The sequence below is a fragment of the Onychomys torridus genome, chromosome 8 (genome assembly GCF_903995425.1).
Source record: "Onychomys torridus chromosome 8, mOncTor1.1, whole genome shotgun sequence".
Taxonomy (NCBI): domain Eukaryota; kingdom Metazoa; phylum Chordata; class Mammalia; order Rodentia; family Cricetidae; genus Onychomys; species Onychomys torridus.
The window spans coordinates 46,202,827-46,221,859 of NC_050450.1; the positions used below are offsets into that span (position 1 = coordinate 46,202,827).

At 46.2% G+C, this 19,033-nt stretch overlaps 1 protein-coding gene across 4 annotated transcripts in view; it reads right to left on the bottom strand.

Moving 5' to 3' along the window:
- Gemin5 (gem nuclear organelle associated protein 5) overlaps positions 1–18,694 on the bottom strand; it is a 48,960-nt gene extending 30,266 nt beyond the window's left edge. For 2 of the 4 annotated variants that reach the window (XM_036196280.1, XM_036196278.1), the window contains exons 1-11: positions 18,472–18,694; positions 17,645–17,805; positions 15,805–15,986; positions 13,511–13,662; positions 13,188–13,304; positions 10,167–10,299; positions 7,231–7,396; positions 6,165–6,377; positions 5,044–5,129; positions 1,619–1,701; positions 646–782 (exon numbers count right to left, since the gene is read on the bottom strand). In XM_036196280.1, the coding sequence (XP_036052173.1) occupies positions 646–782; positions 1,619–1,701; positions 5,044–5,129; positions 6,165–6,377; positions 7,231–7,396; positions 10,167–10,299; positions 13,188–13,304; positions 13,511–13,662; positions 15,805–15,986; positions 17,645–17,805; positions 18,472–18,637 (1,596 nt within the window). In that variant the 5' untranslated portion in view covers positions 18,638–18,694. Of the gene's footprint in view, positions 1–645; positions 783–1,618; positions 1,702–5,043; positions 5,130–6,164; positions 6,378–7,230; positions 7,397–10,166; positions 10,300–13,187; positions 13,308–13,510; positions 13,663–15,804; positions 15,987–17,644; positions 17,806–18,471 lie in introns of all 4 variants that reach the window. The other 2 variants (XM_036196277.1, XM_036196276.1) reach the window with 1 other exon arrangement.
- Between the last annotated feature and the right edge of the window lie 339 nt (positions 18,695–19,033).

The window sequence follows — 19,033 nt, forward strand, 5'->3', positions numbered from 1 at the left end:
ACAAATACAGTGACACAAAGTTAAAGCAAATGTGATTAAATGTGAGATCCAGGCAAAGGACCCGAGAGACTTTTTGTATTATTGTACATGTGTGACTGTGTGCACATTCTTATAATCCAGCACTTGGGAGGCTGAGAGAGGAAGGTCAGGAACTTGAAGTTAGCCTGGACTAACAGGAAGTCATCATATCAAAAGAGAAGACCAAATGAGGCCTGAGCACAACCACATGAAGTCATTATCAACAGGGTTAGCTTCAAAAGGATGCACACCTTTACTCCCAGCACTTGGGAAGCAAAGGCAGGTGGCTCTGAGGACAGCTTGGTCTACATACGGAGTTTGGGGCCAGTCAGGACAGGTTCATCCTGTCTCAAAACAAAAAACCCCAAACAAAAAGGGATGCTTTACAGTGAGGATATGAATATTTTTTATCATTACCACTGCAACTAAGTTCCCTCATCCTCCACACAGTCCTTTGCTTTACTCAATGAGAACTATCTCCAAGGTGTAACAGGCAAGCCACAAATTCACCAATAGCTTTATCAACTGTCTGAGAAGTCTGGCTAAGCATGACGGCAGCTTTCAGATGGCCAGAGTAAGAAGAAAAGCCAAAGGCAGCAGAGTGGACTCCAGCCAACTGTTACTTACTCTGATGGAGTTGGTGTCCCTCACAAGCTTGTTGATGTCGAAGGCCTCTCCACTGAGCTTCCAGGGGTTATGCTGCAGCACAATGCCTTCCCCTCCACAGCTGTACAGGGTCAGGGAAGGCCTATCTCCTTCCCCTCCTGGGAAAGAAAAACTCTTGAATGTCTCACTTCACCAGGGTAGCTGCTTCCCTAGCAACATCACTGGCACACACACCATACCGTTAACATGCGTCTTCATGTCCCACCCAAAGGTGGGAAATGATCTAACATGTTGGGATAAAGCCACCCTCCTACCAACCTGGAAACGGTGGGCAGAAAAAGGTATTGTTAACTTCTGAGATACCGTGTTCACTGCCAAGGCTCTTCTGACATTCAAGAGCAGTGACACTGAAGATGTGATCAGAGAAAATGTTAAGGTCTCCAATAAAAACTTCGGACAATGTGGTTTTCCCTCCAGATACGAGAATCTTACTGTTTGTGCAAACAGAGTTCAGGACTTCCCCTGACCAAGAAGGGGTCCCAGGGCACAGCCCTTGCTGTAAAGCTAGCCTCCTGTTGGTCACACAACTCTCTACTCTGTACACAAGGCTAGTGCTAGGGAATCCACCCACAACAGGTGTGGAAAACTTGTGACTCATTTTAAAAGATATTAAGAAAGACATATTACTTTAGAGAAAGTAGCAGCAGCCAGGTGCAGGGCTACAGGAGACACAGACCTTAGCAACCCCAGGCCAGCACCCAGCCTGCGGTTACTCTGTGCAGTGAAAAATGAACAATATTTCAGAGCTGGGGGAGGCAAGAGTCAAGGTTTTCCTTTATTCATCATGATCACCAACCTCTGCTGCTCTCACATAGACTCCTAGAGGCATGATGCACACATGCACACAAACAGACATACACCAGCTTTCAGACTCTAATTAGAATTAAAGGGGAAGAATATACTCATGTGTGTTAAGAATGACTCAGACACTTACCAAGTGACATTGGGGGCACTGGTGGCCCCCAAGCCAACCTGTACACAGTCTTCTTATGATAAGTGCTTGAAATCTGTGGAGGTCTGTGGATGGGGAAAACAGGATGACTTGAATAAAGAGGCCTATTAGAAACAGACCATCTTTCTCTGAAAGGTGCTTCCTGTACATGTAGTTATTGGTATTAGAGAAAAACAATTTAACTTTGCCTCAAATCGTTGGTTGTTAAAAAGCAAACACTTAACTTGCTATGTAACAATGTCAGACACACTTACAATACCCACAGTATAAATTCCTTTGGCTCAAAGCAACAAAATAAACCATCCTGACACCTATCAGTGACACCTTCCGTCCTACCTCACGGCTTAACTTCTAGTAGGCTGACCACTCAGCTTATGGGATGATTTAGTGCTACTTATATCAACATAGTTTGGTTTGGTTATATACTCCTTTGAAACAGTATTTCAGCAAAAATGGAGAAGTAGGCAAGCACAGGTGCTACATAAATACTTACGGCATTGCACATAGACTGGGGAATTGACTTGGAAGATTAGCATTCATGAGGCCTATGGTGGTCCCAATGAGAGTGGTCCCAAAGGGTTCCTATGTTTGAGTTTTTGGTCCTGTTTGGGAAGGTGTGTCTCTGGAGATGGGCTTTGAAGTTTCAAAAGCCAGCACCATTCCCAGGTTAGTTCTCTCTGCCTCAGCTACTGCTCCAGTGCCATGCCTGCCTGCTGCCGTGCTGATCATGAACTCACCCCCTGGAACGGTGAGTCCCAAATTAAACTCGAAATTCTGTAAGTGACCTTGGTCATGGTGTCTTATCAGGGCAGTAGAAAAGTAAGTAGAACAGATCCCTAGCACAGCAAAGAAAAGAAAGAGACAGAGAGGTAAGGCAGAGGGAGGAAGGACATGCAGAGAGGGTAGCTCTGTAGTAGAAATGACTCTTGTATCCTTCTCCATAGAGACACTGGCAGGTCAGGCATTGCAGACATGTGGGTGCTGTGGTGTGAAGCAGTCAGCAGGATGCAATCAGTGAACATGGATGAGCTCCTGCAGAATTTTATTTACACACATTGAGACCATCATCCAGCTTCTTCCTATGCCATGGAACATTGACTCTACCTCATTCCCACATTTAGAAAGGAACACTCTGAGTCATATGTTGCTCTTGTGATTTGCAATGCGGCCAGTGTAAATGAAGACCTATATTTCTAAACTCATGTAATTTCAATCACTTTCAGTACCATTAGCCATGTGTGGCAAGGGGCTGCTGAACTGAACAAGCAAGTCTAAAAAGTAATCAGAGCTGGCGTGTCCAATATACAGTCTGAGCCAAAAATATAAACCTCAAATGTACTCTAGAACTCGCTAGAAGTCATAGTCAAAAAAGATCAAAGGAGGCCAGACATGATGATCCCTATGAGTTCCAGGTCAGCCCCGGATACACAGAGATGCTGTTTCAAAAAGAAAAAAAATAAATAAATAGGAAAGGCAAAGGAAGAAGGGAGATTGACTTAGTATGTGTCAGATAACTCACTAAAGTAAACACATTACATAAGGTGATACATGCCTATGATCCTAGACCATCCAAGGTGGAGACAGAAGGACTAGGAGACGCAGGCCAGCCTCTACTATGGACCAGACCCTATCTCAAAACAACAGTAAGAAAAGATTACAGCTGGGCAGTGGTGGCACAGGCCCTTAATTCCAGCACTCAGGAGTTTGAGGCCAGCCTGATCTACAAATCGGGTTCCAGGACAGCCATGACTGTTATATAGAGAAACCCTATCTCCAAAAACCAAAAGTTACTCATAAGCTACTTTATATTCTTTTTTTAAAAAGTTATTTTTTGACTTTAAAAACATGGGCATTTTGTATCCATTTGTGTACCAAATATGTGCCTGGTTGCCCATGGAGGTCAGAAGATGGCATCAAATCCCCTGGATCTGGAGTTACAGATAGCTATGAGCCACCACGTGGGTGCAGGGAACAGAACCTGGGTCCTCTGGAAGAGCAGCCAGTACTCTTAACCTCTAAGCCATTTCTCCAGCCCTATTTTACACTCTTTTAGAAGTGCTAAGACCATATATGACACATAGAGCGTATCACACTTGGGCTCACGGCTCTTCCAGAATCTGGACACCCGTTCTAAGGATTATTCAGAGACAGGCGGCTTATGCAGTAAGTAGTAGGCAACAGAAAAACTGGCATCAGGAGATGAATTCCAGCCAAAAAGAAACAGCCAGACAAGTACAAGATGAAGAGGTCAGAAAATGAGCTACGATTTGGAAATGCACCCACACTATGGAAAGAAGTGGGTATTCCAGAGAGAAGGACAGCTAAGAGACAACCAAGAACCAACAGAAATGACCCCAGAAAACAGAAAATATCCAGAATATGTCTAATTCCAGATGTCAGCATATCACAAAAGTCTGGACGTTCTCAGTCATAACAGGACTTTACAACTACACAGAATACCACCTTCACATTGTGCTTGCTTTTGGTTGTTTTCGTTTTGAGAAAAGTGTCTCTTTATATATACTAGGCTGGCCTCCAACTCAAGAGATCTACCTGCCTCAGCTTCCTAAGTGCTGGGATTAAAGGTGGGCATCACCATGCCCAGCCTCATCTTTGTTTTGTATTTTTTGGTGCTAGGCAGATGCTCTACAAGTCAACTATATCCCTATCTCTGAGACTGATCGCAGGAGACATCAAGAACCACAGATAAAACAGAAAAGGCCCATGTCCACTAGTCTTGCAGCTTTGTATGTATCTGGAAACTTTTGTACAAAAAGCCACAGTTTATCTTGGTGGCTCTTAAAAAAAATTATTTCATGGTTTTTGTTTATTTATTTTACAGTATTTTGCTTGCACATATGTCTGTGTAAGTGTTGGATCCCCTGGAACTGGAGTTACAGACAGTTGTGAGCTGCCATGTGGGGACTGGGAACTGAACCCAGGTCCTCTGAAGAGCAACCAGTGCTCTTACCCATGAGCCGTCTCTCCAGCCCCTGTTGATGGTTCTTAAATACCAGTCAGGCTACACTGTCATCACCTGGAAAGCTAATTTCTTCTCATTCTTTTTCTTCCTTTTTGAGACAGGGTTTCTTGTGTATATCACGCTGGTCTGTAACCCTTGATCTTTCTGCCTTTACCTCCCAAATGCTGGAAGTAATGATGTGCACCCCTACCTCTCAGTTCATGAGTCCAGGACACTGTGCATGCTAGTCAAGGTCTTTCCTACTAAGCTACATCCTCAGCCTCTCAAAAAAGTTTTTAAAGAAAATTCCAAGTTCCGAACCTCAGTATCAGAGCCAAAAGATTCTACTCTATAACAGCTCTATTGGGGGCCAGGTTCTGGACTCCAAGTTCAATCTGACATCACAGGTGCTCTGCTCACTGAGCTGAGAGAGAGTCAAACTTACTTGTTGGAACAGGTGTCATATAATCCCACTTTCCCGTCATCAGTTCCGAACGCCAAGCAGCCCTCCTTGTTTGGGTGCCAGCACAGCTACAAGAGAAGTTTCCAAATAAGAGAGGAGTACCCAGAGAGGAGCCAGTCTGCAGTCCTGACAGTCTCATGGGAAAGTTTCTTGCTCTTCATTCTCATTGTTCAGTAAGAACAAAAGGGTTAAAACAAGAAGGGCCAGTAAGGATGCCGCAGGTAAAAAGCCCTTGCTTCCACTGGGCAGTGGTGGCGCACGCCTTTAGTCCTAGCACTCGGGAGGCAGAGCCAGGCGGATCTCTGTGAGTTCGAGGCCAACCTGGGCTACAGAGTGAGTTCCAGGAAAGGCACAAAGCTACACAGGGAAACCCTGTTTCAAACCCCCCCCCCCCAAAAGCTCTTGCTTCCAAGCTTCACCACCTGAGTTCAACCTCCCAGGACCCACATGAAGAGGGATGAACTGACTCCCACAACATACAAACTGTGGGAGCCCAGAGGCTTCCTAGTAAGAAATTACTCAGGGTGCGAGAATCTGAGCTTGCTTTAGCCAGCAGAGCTGCATAAGGGGATGATTTGGCCACGGGCGTGATTACCAGGTGTTTGGAAGCACACTTGGCTGTGCAGTGTGCTTGCAAGGGGGAGGTCTTTTGCCTCTCCCCTGGGCATATTATAAAAAGCCCTTTTCAATAAAGGATGAGGCTGTTGGGTATTGATCCAGGCCCTCCCGAAGCTATCCTGTGTTTCTGTTTTTCCTCTCGTCGGCTAGGTCTCCCTTTCTATCATTTCCTAATTCCTTTCTCCTCCACCTAAGAACTCTTCAAAAAGTGGGAGCTGGACTCCCACAACAAATAAATGTGGTAAGAAGAACAGAAACAGTTAAAATCACTGCATTCTGACTGTTCAATACAACCCAGGGCCAATCCCACATACCTCAAACATTTAAGCCATCTCACAGCACTCTGAGCTGATGAAAGAGTCCCCACCATTCAGAGTTTAGACAGTGAGAAGTTCCTGTTTCATCACAGATACCTTTAAACATCCTTTGATTTCCAGCAGTATCTAAAAAGAATCTGGAAAAAATTCTCCAAGAAGTCCCCTTACCGCTGTAACCTTGGACTTGACTCCTTGCCAGAAGTTTTTCACATCGTAATTGTTCTTTATGGAGAGTGTATTCCACACCCGGATCATGCCGTCCCCAACACCTATGGCCAGGCAGCCCACGTCCACAGGAGAAAAGGCCAGGCTATAGGCAAAACCTCCAAGAGAAGGCAATGTCCAGCAGCACTCCAGGGTGGCCATGTCCCAACATTTTACCTAAAAAAAGAGTAAAGGTTCAAAAAGCAAAGAAACAGGGGTTAATATTTCAAATGGATTTAATTCTTCCAGATGGAACTGGAAGAAGCTTCTCTTATGAGCAAACAAATCTGCAATATATCACAAAGCTCAAATCTCTCTAGGAGTACATCCACTCCCAGGCATGTTCAGTGAATTGGCACCCTGCAGCCCAGTCAATAACGGAGAACTCAGGCTTGCCATCTCCCCAGGTCACGGCACTGCTAACCACCTCTCTCACAACTCTGGAAGAACGTGAATGGCCTCCACAAAGAGCTGCTGTCTGACAAGTCATGCATTTCACACCTGGGGGTGTGCAGGAGAAATCTAGCCTAAATCCAGGGCTAGAGCTGCAGCTTAGCTGGTAGAGCATCTGCTTACCATGAAGCCGTGGCTCCAATGCCCAGTACAACCAGGTGTGGTTACGGCACTTAGGAGGTGGAGGCAAAAGGAGCAGAGGTTCAAGGTAATGGGGAATTCAAAGCCAGACTAGGCTAGAGACACGTCTCCAAAAAGTGTCTCTAGCCGGGTGGCGGTGGCACACGCCTTTAATCCCAGCACTGAGGCAGAGCCAGGCGGATCTCTGTGAGTTCGAGGCCAGCCTGATCTACAGAGCAAGTTCTAGGACAGGCAAGTCTACATAGAGAAACCCTGTCTCAAAAAACCACAACAGTGCCTCTGGCCGCTCTTCACAGCCTCTGCTGTTGCCACATCCAGCTCCTTGATAGTAGGGGCTCTGAACTGGAATGCAGAGATGTGGATGAGGACAGACACCTTCCAACCCTGGCCCTGTGACACACCACATTTCTGAACAAAGGCAGAAACCATGTCTTACATCTCTGTCCATGGATGTGGACAGTAGCAGCTGCTTGCCATCCTCAGTCTTCAGAGGACACAAATTGAACACGATTCTGGAGTGATTCTGCCCTTCTGCTGAGGTGCTGAAGAGCGTGTACTTCCGTCTCCATGACTGGGTGAGGTCCCACAGCAGCAGCTCACCTCTGAAAGAACAAGAGCACACCTCTCACCAGCTAGTCACACTGCGGTTGTCTAGCCAGCTCTAGAACCTCAGTGGTAGAAGAATGTGATAAATGCTCCCTTGGTTGCTTGGGAGTCCAAAAGGTTAGTATGGTTGAGGAGAGAGACTAAGTCCTTTTCTCAGCTCAAGAGGCTCCCTGACAGGAAGCTCTCACAAGGAGAACGGAATCGGCCATGGGAAATACTCTTCCAGAATCTACAAATGGGCTGAGGAGCTTCTGACAGAGCTTAAAACCAGCTTAAACTATTGGACCCAACTGCTGGGCTGCTGCACGCCCCCCCCCCCCCCTTGGTGGCCACACTTTGTTTTACAATTCAATGTGTGCCCAAACAGAACTGTTTCGCCGGGTGGCAGTGGTGCATGCCTAGAATCTCAGCACTCAGGAGACAGAGGTGGAGCCTTGTAATTTCCTGGTCTACAGAGCAAGTTCCAAGACAGCCACAGCCATACAGAACCTGCCTATCCCCACCCCTGAAAAACAAAAACAAACTCTTTTTGTGTGAGGTATGGTGGTGTGTACCTTTCTGAACTCAGTTACTGGGACAGCTGAGGCAGGAGGATCACAAGTTCAAGGACGGCTCTACTACAAAGTGAGACCCTTCAAACATTAAACAAGGGCCAGGTGTGGCAGTGCACACTCTTGATGCCAGCACTTGGGAGGCAGAGGCGGTGGAGCCCTGAGTTTGAGACCCTCCTGATCTATACAGAGTTCCAGGCTAGCCACAACTACAGTGATACCCGTTCCCAACAAACAAGCACCAACAACAAATATAAACAAAGGGCTGGTGATGTGGTTCCATGGGTAAAGCACTTGCTTCAAGTCTGCCCTGAGTCCTATCTCTGGAATCCACATGATGCAAAGAGAGAACCAAGTCCTCAAAGCTGTCCCCTCAACTCCACACACATGCCACGGCACACATGCGCAAACACACACAGTAAATAAGGAAGTCTTTGAAATATTTAAAACAAAGCAAAGCAACGCAACACGTGCCCTTTACTCTTCTCTACAGGAGGGAGAAGGAAGCCTCTGGAAGGCGGCGGAGGGAAGGACACAGGTGCTTTTACTCTTGAAATTTCAATGTACAGGACTACCTTTTTGAAAAGTTGTTTGAGGGGTTGGACAGATGGCTCAGTGGTTAAGATACCGGCTGCTCTTCCAGAGGACCCAGGTTCAATTCCCAGCACCCACACGGTAGCTCATAACTATCTGTAACTCCAGTTCCAGGAAACCTGGCACCCTCACACAGATATACAGGCAATGCAGGCAAAATACCAATGCACATACGAATAAATCTTTAAAAATTTTTTTTTTTTAAGAGAGAGAGTCTTGCTATATATGCCAGGCTAGCCTGGAGATGATTCTGCCTTAGCCTCCGGAGGACTGATTATTTTAGGCATGGGCTACCATGTCCATGAACTATCTTTTAAAGACATTTCTCTTCATATTTAGCTTTAATTTATAAAAGTCAACCAAAACTTGCAAACTTCAAGAGTTATCATTTTTGAGTTGGTAGATGTAAGGAGGGGGTGTGGCTAACATTCTGGGTAATTTGCATGCTTTTCTGTATGCCTTATTTATTTATTTGTTTGTTTGTTTATTTATGGTTTTTCAAGACAGGGTTTCTCTATAGCTTTGGAGGCTGTCCTGGAACTCGCTTTGTAGACCAGGCTGGCCTCGAACTCACAGAGATCCACCTGCCTCTGCCTCCTGAGTGCTGGGATTACAGGCATGCGCCACCACCGCCCGGATGAATGTCTTATTTAAAAGGAAGGAATTAGCCTGTAGAACTCTCTCAGTGTCTTTGGCACTGTAAAATACAGTCTTTGCTCTTTTCTGGCCTGCATCTCTGAAGCAGTATCTTTTGCACATGAAGCTGATAGCTGTAGCCTCAAGGTGCCTGAAAGATGTAGGCTGGTCACTCCACAGACCCAGACAGGACAGAGGAGTGGCTTGCAGTCCAATGTTAAGAAAGGGGAGGGATCAAGATAAGCTGGTCACCAATGGCTTCATCAATTACATGCGTGTAACAATAAAAGTCAAATAAGGACTGGAGAGGCCTCTTCTCTCCCACATGCTGCCCTGAGAATCTCAACTGTACCCTCTTGAATATCCGTATAAATAGGTGAGTTTTATCAGTGACTTACACCAATAAACTGAACCTGGTTTACAGAGCAACTCAAGTCAAACCACCTAGGGTTTTCAACTAGCATGTACGTACGTGTGTGTGTGTGTGTGCGCGCGCGCGCGCGGAGCAAAGAGATGGCTCAGCCTGTAAAGATACCCCAAGGAGCCACAGTTCTGCTAATAAACAGCACAGGCCTCACAAATTTTCATTTATTGTGCCAAGATGGCTGGGCACAGTGAGGCACCTGAGAAGCTGAGGCAGGAGGATCCTGAGTTCTAGGTCAATCTGTGCCATAAGTGAGACCCTGTCTTAAAAAAAAAAAAAAAGATGAATTATAATGATAACATAAACCCTGGTTATGTCTCCATTTTCTTTTCTTTTTTTCCAAGACAGAGTCTCTCTGTGTAGCCCTGGCTGTCCTGGAACTCTCTCTGTAGACCAGGCTGGCCTCGAACTTGAGATCTGCTTGCCTCTGCCTCCCAAGCGCTGGGATTACAGGTGTGGGCCACCGATTTCTCCATTTTCTGAACATATAATAAGCCTGGGGAATTTACAAATCTGAACAGGAAAACAGTATTTATTAGAAAGCAGAGCCCCAAGACTTACCCAAAACAACTGGATACCAGCTGTGTTGGCTGGTTTTTGGGCCAATGAAGTGTCAACCAAAGGCGTTCTTTAACTGTTGGGTCCACGCCACCGCCTCTTCTCTTCAGAAAGGGCAATTTCAAAACCATTATACCTGTAAATTAGAAGAGAGTCAGTGCGCTCTCCTAACAGTGAAAGAGGAACCTCTCCCCGAAAGCCTCAACTTCAGGGTCCACAGCTGTTAGGTTAAATTCTAGGAACACCTGGGGGCTAGGTGACTCAGTGAAGAGCTGGAAGACCTCAACTCAGGCCCCAGCACCCACTCAAAAGAAGAAGTCTGCTGCAGTGTGGGCGCAGACACAGGCAGATCCCAGGAGCTTGCTGGCCAGCTGCTAGTCTAGCCTCATCACTGAGGGGCAGGTTCATGAGATTCTGTCTCAAAAACCAAGGCCGAGAGAAACAACTACCACCAAACAAACATGAAGAACTGAGGAAGACACCCAACATCACCTCCAAATATGTGCGCACAAGAAGGAACACCTCCTTTTGTTATGGAGACACACTAAGACAGAGGTTAATTCCAATCTAGCTATTTAGGTCAAACAAGCTTTTACAGGCTATCCAGAAACATGAAAAATTAGGAGTATCTTCATCTGGGACAGGCTGGGGAGACAGCCCACTTCATAAAGTGATGCCCTGCAAGCACTGAAACTTGAGTTTGATCTTCAGGACCCATATTTAAAAAAAAAAAAAAAAAAAATCAAGCATGGTAGCACATGCTTGTCTAAGTGCTAGGGAGGCAGAAGCAGAGTCCTCTGGCTAACCATTCAGCCTAACCGACTTATTAAGTTCCAGATCAGTGAGAATTCGTGTCTTTAAATGGCACCTGAGAAATAACACCAAAGGTTATCCTTTGGCCTGCAGATGCATGTGCATACATATGAACATACTCACATGGGAATATTTGTGTGTGGAAAAATAAGTTCCTAATTAGAATGAGAACCGACCTGAGATTTTCAACAACTGCAGGACAGTGGAATTCTCCTAGGGCAGCGGTTCTCAACCTTCCTGACGCTGTGACCCTTTAACACAGTCCCTCAGGTTGTGGGGACTTCCGACCATAACATTATTCTCATTGCTACTTCATACCTGTAATTTTGCTACTGCTATGAATTGTAATGTAAGTATCTGATATGCAGGATATCGGATATGCGACCCTCCACCCAAAAAAAGGTCATTTGCCCTTCAAAGGGTCTGACCCCCAGGTTGAGAACCAGTCCTAGTTGGCTATAACTCTAGTGGGCAGATCTGGCAGTCGACGCCCAGTGTCAGGGAAACCCCCACTACTACTGACCCAGAGAGCTGTACTGTTGAGCAGAACAAGCAAAGCATTACAAATACACGTGTCAGGATCTGAGTTCAGAGATCCAATTCAGGAGATCCCAAGTGGGGTCCAGAAAACTGAACTTTCCAGTACTCTCCAGAGGTCTGCTGTACAAGGGGAATCCAGGACCACTGTGCACAGCCATCATGTTCAGGGATCCTCAGACAGGTATCCTGGGAGGTCCAGCTGGGGAGGTGTGTTTAGGTTCATTTGAACAAAGTGGTGATGCTGGCAACATAGTTCAGTGGTCAGAGTGCTCGCCACACAAATCTGATGACCTGAGTCTGATTCCCAGAACCCACATAAAGGTTATGAGGAGAGAACCGACTTCAGAGCTGCCTGACCCTCAAACGCACATGCCCTCTACCCAACAGCAATAAATAAAAATGTGAACGCAGCAAGCTTGTTCATGTGCACAGTTGGCATTCTGGGTCTGCCCTGCATCTGTCTCTTGGAGTTACAACTTGGGTTTTTTCCATTCTTAAGAGTCAAGGAAAGCCACCAGTCCTGTTCTTACAGTAAAGATCTTGCTCTCAGGTGGATCTCTGTGAGTCTGAGGTCACCTTGGTCTACATAGCAAGTTCTAGAATAGTCTTGCTTTGCATGGCAAGCATGACTCCTTCAGTAAAGCAGGGGTCCTTGCCTTCTGGACAACACCAGAATACAGAAGAAATGAAGGCCAGATGTCCAGAACAGAGAGCTCTAACCAGGATACAAGAGACAACAACTTCCTGGTAACAGATTTTGGACAGATGATATTCTTGGAATAAGATGAACAAGTAGCAAACTACTTTAGCAGGACAGAATTTGCCACCAAAGAGACAGACACTGAGACAGAATACAGAAAACCTGGGAAGAGAGTCTCAATGAGGTATTATCTAAGTTAGTTTGGCCTCTAAGCATGTCTGTGGGGACTGTCTTGATTGACAACAGATACAGGAGGGCCCAGCTGACTATGATGTATCCTTCAGTAGATGATGGTCCCAGGCTGTACAAGAAAGCCAGCTAAGCATAAGTCAGGGAGTGAGCCACCATGTGGCATTCCTCCATTGGATGGTTTCTGCTTCAAATTCCTGCCTTGACAGACTGCAACCTATAAGCTGAAATAAAACCATCCTTCCTTTTATCCGAGCAGAGAGGAAGCTAGAAACACCTACAATCGGGTGGCATCATCCTTGGGTTAGGTCCTGACCTGCCTAAGAGCAGAGAAAGCCGAACGGTAGGTGTGCAGGCGTCTCCCGCAACCCCCAAACTGTGGATGTAATGCTTCAAGTTCATTCTGACTTCTCTAAAACAATGGACTGCAGGGGGACTGGAGAAAAATGGCTCATCAGTTAAGAGGACTTCTTGCTTTTCTAGAAATGTCAGGTTCAGTTTCCAGTACCCAAATGGTGACCAAGAACAGTTTATAACTCCAGTTCCTAGAGGATCCAATGCCTTCTTCTGGCCTCCATGAGCACATACATAGTACACAGACATGGGTATGCAAAACACCCATACACATAAAAGCAAATCATTCTTTAAAAAAAAAATAATAGAATGATAACCAAACCTGGAGTTTGGCTGAATATACTCTTACTCCCTTCAAGTTGGTTTGTTGTGGTTATTTTAGCAGCAGAAATGAACGCAGGACAACAATGGGCATCAATCAACCTTACCTCGTCCTCGGGAGCAGCTCCAGATTCGAATGGTCTGATCCTTGCTTCCTGTGGCTAAGTAACAGCCTTTTGTAATGGGTGTTTCTGTTATCAGTTTCCCATTGGGAATGGTGGGTTCTTCTAGGAGAGAGATGGCAATTTAATTTGTAATTTACAGTGACCACACACTTGTGACAGGAAAAAGTGACTTCCCAAAACTCAACTCTCCCTTTCCTAGTCTGATCTACGAGGCTCGAGTTTTACATATAATTCAGGAGTTGCAACCCTTCCTACACTTAGTTCTTCAGGTCTAAAGAGAACAGAAGCTCTTGGGATCGTCTTACCTGAGTTTTCCTCTTGGTGTATGGATAAGCAGTCTTCACCAGACAGAGGACACCAGGCTATGGAGTGGATTTCATCATCATGACCCCGAAGCCTGTGAATGACTTCTCCTTTCTTACTGATGTCAATGATAACCACTATCCCATCCTTGTAGCTGAAAAGTAAGTTAGAAATATTGCAGGGGCCTGCAGAGTCGCACTGCTAAGCCACGCACCTTTCTGAGCTCTAACCCAAGCAGCAGAACCTTCCCTTTTCTTCCTGTCTCTTCAGATACCAGCCCAAATCCTCCACAAGCTTGGCCTGAGACTCTAGATTCCACTCTCTTCTCTGAAGACTCCTTCCCACCATGCCCTGCCTCTTTTTACAGCCATTTGCAGACCTCCAGGGCTGATGCTAACTCAAAAGACACGACTCCCCCCTCTTCCCCACTCCCTCCTCCCAGGACCCACTGGATTTACACTTGTATGTATTGCTGCTGCCCTGAAAGGTGAAACAAATTATTTAGAAATGTTACTAAAAAATAAAGACAGCTCACTAACAAAACTTTTTTTCTTCTTTTTTTGAGATAGCCTAATACATCCTAGACTGGCCACAATCCCACTATACCAAGGAACTTCTGATTTTCCTGCATCCACCTCCCATATTTGCTTAATGCAGTACTGGGGAACTGAACCCAGGACTTTGCACATGCTAGACAAGCACTCTACCAGAGGAGCTACATCTTTAGCTCTACAATTGATAATACTTTCCACTTACAAACCTAACTAGAACTGTTACATTGTGTGGTGGTTTGAACAGAAATGGCCCCCACTGACTCAAGTGTTTGAATGCTTGGCCCACAGGGAATGGCACTATTAGGAGCTGTGGTCTTGTTGGAATAGATGTGGCCTTGGTGGAAGAGTATGTCATTGGGGGTGGGCTTTGAGGTCTCAGATGCTCAAGCCACACCCAGTGTGGCAGTCTTTTCCTGTTGCCTCCAGATCAAGATGTAGAGCCCTCACCTCCTTCTCCAGCACCATGTCTGCCTGCACATTACCATGCTTCCTGCCATGAGAATAATGGACTAAACCTCTGAACTGTAAACCAGCCCCAATTAAATGCTTTCTAAGAGGTGCCGTGGTCATGGTGTTTCTTCAAACCAACAGAAGCCCTAAGACATACTGTACCCTAGAGCTGTATTTGTTCTACGCATTAATCTATGAATTGATAAGAAAATGAGAAATTCTAATAGCTTTTTTAAAAGTGCATTATTTTGGACACATTAAAAATTATCTATGGGGACTGGAGTGATAGCTCAGCAGTTGAGAGCACTGGCTGTTCTTCCAGAGGTCCTCAAGCCCCAGCACCGCAAGGGGGCTCACAATCAGACTCTCATCCTAAAGGATCTGATGCCCTCTTCTGGTCTCCTAGGGCACTGCAAGCACATGGTGCACAAACATGCAGGTAAAATATCCATCCATGTTAAAAACAAACAAACAAACACCAACCAACCAGCAAACCTTACACTAGCAGTTCTCAATCTGAATCACGACCCTTTCATAGTGTAGCCTAAAACCATCAGATATTTACATTACGATTCATTAACAGTAGCAAAATTAGTTACAAAGTAGCAACAAAAACAATTTTATGGTTGGGGGTCACCACAACACAAGAAGAATATTAAAGGGTAGTAGTATTAGGAAGGTTGAGAACCAGTGCCTTCAAGTATCTACTACCTGGCTTAAGGGAAAAAAAAAAAATTTAACCACCAGTTTATACCTCCTCCTACCAAATTTCTGCTTTGCTTTCAGAGAAGGTAGCCAATGTTTCTGATTTGTAATCAAGCATCCCTAGACTTTCTTTATAAATGTTTCCAAGTAAGAGACAATTTTATTTTGTACATCCAAAAGCATCATAAATGGTATCATAAAGCTGGCTTTGTCTGTTCTGTTTGTGAGGTGCATGTTAGGATATATGTATCCCTAGTTCAGGTTTGTGGTGCCAGACCCAGCGCAGACACTCTGGAGTTAATGTCACATCCAAGAATAGTATAAGTTAGCCAAGAAAGAAAGAACACGCTACTAACATTTGGAGGGTGACTGGAAAAATTAGATGGAAAGAGGGGAGAAAACATAGTATCATGATAAGAGGGGCAGTGGAGAAAAGCATGGATCTAGAGATCACATGACACCAGGACAGCAGGCTTTCTCTGAGGACTGAGGCATACAAGGCAAGGAGAATGAAAAGCAGGACCATAAGTTAAACCAAACCATCAACAGATAAACCATCAACAGACAGCATAGTACTTGGTACTCACCCAATGGCTACTAAATCTTCATGATGAGGCGAACACGTAAGACAGAAAATGGTCCTGGGCTCCGTGAAGAGGTGCTGGCTGTCATTTCTGTTAAGCCAGTAACAGAAAACAACTCCTTTCTCATCCCCAGAGACTATTAAGTCCTTAACCGTTGGAGACCAATGCAGTGCTGATATTGTATGCTTCAAACAAAGCAAAGTCAGATGAGTCTCACCTGTCAGTGTTGTACTATAAACTAGCCTACCGTGAGGCACATTACAGGCACTTTGGAAATGTGCTATAACTACCTGTATAGTAATTTATTAAATCCAAAGTGAGAACGTTTTGTGTGTTTTTGAGACACAGCCTCATTCTGTAGTCCAGCGTGGCCTGGAACTCAGAGTGATCCTCCTGCTTCAGTCTCTTGAGTACACTACGATTGCCATGCCTGGCTTTCTGGACACACTCATACACACACCTTTATTTATGTATGTTTGTGCAAACTCATGCCATGTGTTTGTATGTGGAGGCTGCAGAGTTCTCTGGAGCAGGTTGTGAGTGACAGAAACCACGTGAGTGATGGAAATCCAACTTGGGTCCTTTGGGAGAGCAGGAAGCACTCTCTCATTCACCCACTGAGCCCCAAAGGTGCTGTTTTTTGTTTCATTTTGATCGGGCTGTGGGGAGCGTGTGCCACAGCTGAGCATGGCAGTCAGTTGACTACTCATGGAGCCAGTCGTCTCCTACTCTTATGTGGGTCCCAGAGATTAAACTACCCAGGGAGCTGGAGAGAGGGCCCAGTGGCTAAGGGCACTTGTTCCCGGCACCCAGATGGCGGCCAACAATCTTCAGTAACTTCAGTTCTCACCTCTTCTCATCACCACAGACACCAGGCACACAGGCAAAATACTCATACACACACAAAATAAAATGAAAGAAAACAAATTATCAAAACTCAGGCCATCAGGCTTATGTGACAAGCACTTTGACCTGGGAAGCCATCTTATCTGCCCGGGTGTTTAATTTATATAAAGTACTGACTCTGTCGGTCATGCTTCTGTCCTACAAAGGACACTGTCACTGTTCAACTCTGCTGTTGTATCATGAAAGCAGCCACAGATAAGAATTAATGACCAGGGGCTAGAGAGATGGCTCAGTGGTTAAGGGCACTGGATGCTCTTTCAGAGGCCCTGGGTTTGATTTCCAGAACTCACAAGGTACCTCACACCTGTCTATAATGGGGTCTGAATGCCCTCTTCTGGTGCGCAGACATACACATAGAAAAACTACCCATGCCAGGCAGTGGTCGTGGATGCCTTCAATCCCAGCACTCAGGAGGCAGAGGCCAGCCTGGTCTATAGAGTGAGCTCCAGGGCAGGCTCCAAAGGCTCCAGAGAAACACTGTCTCGAAAAACCAAAAAAAAGAAAGAAAGAAAAAGAAAAACTACCCATATACATAAAAGACATAGTGACTACATGTATGAATTTAGTATTAGTTTTATAAATAGGTAGCATAGTTAACTTGTGGTCTGTCTGCTCCCCTCACCCTCAGACAGGCCTTGAAATCCTCATCTTTCTGCCTCTATTTCCCAAGTGCTAGGATTATAGGTGTGCACCATCATGCCCACTTACACAGTTCTGGGGGTTGAACCCAGGGCTCTGTGTATGCTACGTAATCACTCTACTGACTGAGTTACATTCCCTACTTTAAGCTCTGCTTTCAAAAAAAAAAAAAAATGCATCTTTAAAAGAAGGTTTTGGAAGACCTTCCAACACATCTAACTAATGAACACAAATTATTAACATTCCATCACATGGATGAGACGTATTAAAACACTGAGGACTCGGGATGAACCGTTACCTGATGCAGTGAGTGCTCTGCCACCACTGCCCTAGTCTCTACATCCCAGATCTTCACTGTCCCATCATCTGAGCTGGTGGCGCAGAGGTTGTATTGTCCAGGGTGATGAGAAAAAGTGAAGCCGGATACTCTTTCGGTGTGTCCCACCAACTCTCCTACAACTGGAAGTAAAGCCAGAAGGCCAGACTTGTTTAACTAAACCACTACCCAGACCATCAGACAGCATGCTGCTGGATGAACAACACGCAGATGAATCGGGCCAAGTTCGCAGGCTGAGGACTAGTCTTAGTCCACAGGTGAACGTGAAAGCGGTTTTTACTTAATCTTGCCATAGGTCATCAGGAATAGAACAAGATGATATTTCATAACACAAGGCATCATCAAAACCCTGGTTTTTGTTTGCTTCATTTTTCTTTTGTGTCAGGGTCTTGCTAAGGTTGGCCTGGAACTCACTTATGTAGCCTAGGCTGGCTTTGAACGCGCGGCAATCCTCCAGCCTCAGCCTCCCATGTTGCTGGGAATCACAGACAAGCATCATCGCATCTGGCGCAAATTCAGACTCACCCCATTCATCCTACAGAAATCAGCATCCTGTAATCACTCAGCGGGAGCAGGGAACCGAGAACAGCCCCCAGCCTAAGGGGCATCCTAGGGGCCGGTGAGGCCTTGGCAAGGGAGGAAGGCCAGGAGCGCGGTAAACGCCGGATCTAGCCCGGGCCAGCCCCTCCGAGCGTAATGGCCCCACGTGCGCCCGTGGTACGAGCCGGCGACCTACAAACCCCGGAGAGCAAGGCGGAAAAGACTGCGCCGACCCGTGGGGGGCTCACCTCGAAACGGGGGTGCCCCTGGGCTCGCGCCCGCACCCGGACCCACGCGGACGAGGAATACAGAGGTCCGGGCAGCGAAGCCAAAGATGCCTCCGGGCGCCGCGTCGCTGCAGCGCGCGCAGTACCAGTTGGGGGACGGCGGTAGCGTCCGCGGCTCTGGTTTCATCTCCGCGGCCGCCGAGGCTCAGCGAGCAGCTCCGGTAAGGTGGTTCGCAACCGCGGCGTGTAGCGGGAGGGGGCGGGACCAAATTGAACCCCGCCCCTGAAGGTGGGCGCTACGGAGCGCGCCGAGGTCCAAGCTGCGCTCTCGCTCGCGTGCGCTGCCCGGGACTGAATTCAGAGCCCTGAGGTTAAGCATTTTCCTTAGTTAAGGGATTAGACCGGTGGAACCTGCCAACCAGTCACCGAGGTTTAGCCTTCAGGGCAGTTCAGTATCCCAATCCAGTACACACACACACACACACACACACACACACACACACACACACACATATATACATATATATATTTAAAGATACATAGCGGCGTACTTTGCCAGTTTTGGGGTTGGGTTTTTGTTGTT